This window comes from Aedes albopictus, chromosome 2, assembly GCF_035046485.1.
Source record: "Aedes albopictus strain Foshan chromosome 2, AalbF5, whole genome shotgun sequence".
Taxonomy (NCBI): domain Eukaryota; kingdom Metazoa; phylum Arthropoda; class Insecta; order Diptera; family Culicidae; genus Aedes; species Aedes albopictus.
This window is the reverse complement of record NC_085137.1, coordinates 50,615,378-50,619,322: the sequence shown is the minus strand read 5'-3', so window position 1 is coordinate 50,619,322 and position 3,945 is coordinate 50,615,378. Positions and strand designations below refer to the sequence as shown.

Genomic DNA, 3,945 nt, shown 5'->3' with positions numbered 1-3,945 from the left:
CCCTTCAAAAATGTGCCGCGTGTAAACGGGCGTACCTTTGTGAAAATAAAGATGTATTTTTAACGTTTTAAATTTTTCTAAGAAATAAGATCAACGTTCGGAGTATCTCTTGAGCAGTCTAAGGCTAGTATCGCAAACAACAAAAACAAAACAAAAAATGATCAGCCAGCCTAGTTATTGACGAAAGATAAAATTATACATAGTTAACACGACATGTTTGTCATAGCTTGTTAACTCCACCGTTACTTGGCACTATTATTATAATCCATTATGATTAATATAATAGCTAGTTCAACTTATGAAAAAAGAAGATTCTTACCTTTAATCGCGGGTCCTCCTGAAGTCAGCACAGAAAAAATCTCACGTAATCCTTCAATCCACGAAGTTCACTTTAAAATCTCCGCAACGCAGCACAACCCAGATAAATCCGACCTCAAACTAGCAGCCCAGCACTCAACAATCACTTTCCGCTCACTTAGCTTAAAATGCACACCAACAACTAGTGGTAGTGACCAATCCCGTAAGCTCCAACTTGATCCTCCCACGGCCAGCAAAACTAATCGTTGCTTTCAACACTTTTTTTTTCAATAGGTATCGCTCCCCGGTTCGATTCTGGTTCAACAATCAAGTTTACTTCTGTTTACATGCAATACTGTTCGACACTGCACCACCACCACTTTTCTGTTATTCCACAAGGTTCACTTCTTCCATTCGGGATCGACTGCTGCTTTGCTCCTTCGTGCCGCCACCCCTTCCTGTACTTCCGCCTACTTGTCGTTGAATTTCCACGTCTGGCGACACATGGGACACTGCTGGTTGGCCTGCGAGTTGAGCCACTTGACGATGCAGTGCATGTGGAAACAGTGCGAACAGGAACCCCACACTAGCGGACAATCGTCTCCGGGTAGCGAACAATCCGGACAGCAGCCCTCGAAGGCCATCCGACAGATTCCGCAGCTGTCATCGTTGGCGAGCCATTTCCAGACGGCGACTCCCATCCAACCTGAATGGGAGGAAACGGGAAATCCAGTGTTATAGCATTGGAATTTATTGAATCACTCGATTTATCTGTAAAAAATACTTTTAAACTCCGCTTTTACTTGAAACAAATTGAATTCCTCTCGATCTATCTCACGACGAACGGAACTTCCCGATGTAAGTTGACAGCAAAAGAGGCAAAAATCAATACGGACGACAAACACGTTCTCTCCATCTCGCTCTCTCCACCGTGTCCGTGACCGCCCATGCCCAAGTCAACTCCCAGCACCGCGTTATCGAACCTTCTCCGGGTGGCAAAACAACCTACCCCAAACTCCTCCGCTTTTCCCACAAAAAAAAACCCCACCGATGAAAGCAACCCAAAAAAAACCTCAACCAAAACAACGCTTTTTCGTCCCTGCTGCTGCTGATGGTAGTGAATGACCTCGCGAGTCGCGGCAGCGGATGCTATTTTTAGCCCAAACGGATACTTACTTTTTACGGTGACTTTCATTCTAGATAACGGGCACACGCGCGACACATTTAACGGAACGCATACACGGTGGACACACTGTTCCGCGATGGAAATCACGCACGAAATAACCGATATTTACGGGCAAATAAACGGGAACACGCACGATGGATGCAAACCGCGAATCTTTCGGACCGACCGACGACAAGAACGCGAACCAGATTTTTTTTTTGTTTTGGATGCTGCTAACGGGATTGCACAAACACATGCGCAAGATGAAACGTCAAAAAGATCTGTCAAACCGATTGGCTGCGTTCTGCGGTACACTGCAAAAATGTTTTACCGAAAAAAGAGACTCAAAACTTCGCGCAGTGAACTGGACGAAAGCTAATCTAGCCGAAATGAATCCAAAATGTAGAAATTCGGAGCGATGGAGTTGAAAATGATTTTTTGCAAATTGGTTGTGAAAATTACACATTGAAATTAGCTTCTTAAATCAGGGGAAATGACACTTCCCTTGCTAGCCGGAAAAATCCGCATTTATCCGTTGCTAACCGTCGTTAATCGCGTCTAACTGCTGCTCAGTTTGAACCCGAATTTGTACTCATATTATGCATTAGCGTGGTTCAAAAAATCAATCTTGCTTCACACCGCTTATTCGATTCGCAACCAGATTCTAAGCCTTCTCCCAAGAATTAAGCTGATTTGGTTAAAAATTGAGAGTGCACAAGCCCTTCAAAGTTGAAGCTGATAGAGTAGCCTTGGACTAGCAAGGGTCAACTAACACTCTAGGGCACTTGGGGAAATGCTACGGTTAATTGAATGAAAAACGTTCTTTTCCCATAGTAATTCCCATACACACTTTGAAGAGCTTGTGTACTCTCAATTTTCAACCAAATCAGCTCAATTTTTGGGAGAAGGCTCAGAATCTGGTTACGAATCGAATAAGCGGTGTGGAGCAAAAACAATTTTTTGAACCACCTTTTTTATGCATCGCATAAAAAAAAACAACGTGCAAAGTTTTACAAAAACGCTAATAGACATGCGCGGTTGCCGTTTCGATGTCTTCTGCGCAGTAAATCTTCAGCTAATTTCCGCAATTATTGTAGAAGATACGAACACCCTACGACCTACGACCTACGAGCGGTTTTGTACATGTGTGTGCGATAAACCACATCGAAACGCGCTATATTCAGATTGCAGCTTGGAAGAAATAAAAAGCTGTTGAAACCTCCAGTACGGGCAACAAACATTATTGTCGATTTTTTTTTTCTGGAAATTATTTATGGTTAAAAGATTCCTCTGGAAGATCTCTCTGGAATTTTTCCAACATTTTTTTCTGAGAATTCTTAAGAGATTCCATCTGGAGAAGTTCTTGGATAATTTCCGGAAGAACTTTCTTACTTACTTACTTACTACTTACTTACTTACTTACTTACTTACTTACTTACTTACTTACTTACTTACTTACTTACTTACTTACTTACTTACTTACTTACTTACTTACTTACTTACTTACTTACTTACTTACTTACTTACTTACTTACTTACTTACTTACTTACTTACTTACTTACTTACTTACTTACTTACTTACTTACTTACTTACTTACTTACTTACTTACTTACTTACTTACTTACTTACTTACTTACTTACTTACTTACTTACTTACTTACTTACTTACTTACTTACTTACTTACTTACTTACTTACTTACTTACTTACTTACTTACTTACTTACTTACTTACTTACTTACTTACTTACTTACTTACTTACTTACTTACTTACTTACTTACTTACTTACTTACTTACTTACTTACTTACTTACTTACTTACTTACTTACTTACTTACTTACTTACTTACTTACTTACTTACTTACTTACTTACTTACTTACTTACTTACTTACTTACTTACTTACTTACTTACTTACTTACTTACTTACTTACTTACTTACTTACTTACTTACTTACTTACTTACTTACTTACTTACTTACTTACTTACTTACTTACTTACTTACTTACTTACTTACTTACTTACTTACTTACTTACTTACTTACTTACTTACTTACTTACTTACTTACTTACTTACTTACTTACTTACTTACTTACTTACTTACTTACTTACTTACTTACTTACTTACTTACTTACTTACTTACTTACTTACTTACTTACTTACTTACTTACTTACTTACTTACTTACTTACTTACTTACTTACTTACTTACTTACTTACTTACTTACTTACTTACTTACTTACTTACTTACTTACTTACTTACTTACTTACTTACTTACTTACTTACTTACTTACTTACTTACTTACTTACTTACTTACTTACTTACTTACTTACTTACTTACTTACTTACTTACTTACTTACTTACTTACTTACTTACTTACTTACTTACTTACTTACTTACTTACTTACTTACTTACTTACTTACTTACTTACTTACTTACTTACTTACTTACTTACTTACTTACTTACTTACTTAC

At 38.0% G+C, this 3,945-nt stretch overlaps 1 protein-coding gene across 1 annotated transcript; it reads right to left on the bottom strand.

Annotated features, from left to right (window-relative positions):
- Positions 1-322: 322 nt before the first annotated feature.
- Positions 323-1,681, bottom strand: LOC109409148 (anaphase-promoting complex subunit 11). Its single transcript, XM_019682565.3, has 2 exons — positions 1,474-1,681; positions 323-1,003 (listed from the first exon to the last, which is right to left on the bottom strand). Exons 1-2 carry the CDS (start codon positions 1,490-1,492, stop codon positions 768-770), a joined length of 255 nt encoding a protein of 84 aa, XP_019538110.1. The 5' UTR covers positions 1,493-1,681; the 3' UTR covers positions 323-767.
- Between the last annotated feature and the right edge of the window lie 2,264 nt (positions 1,682-3,945).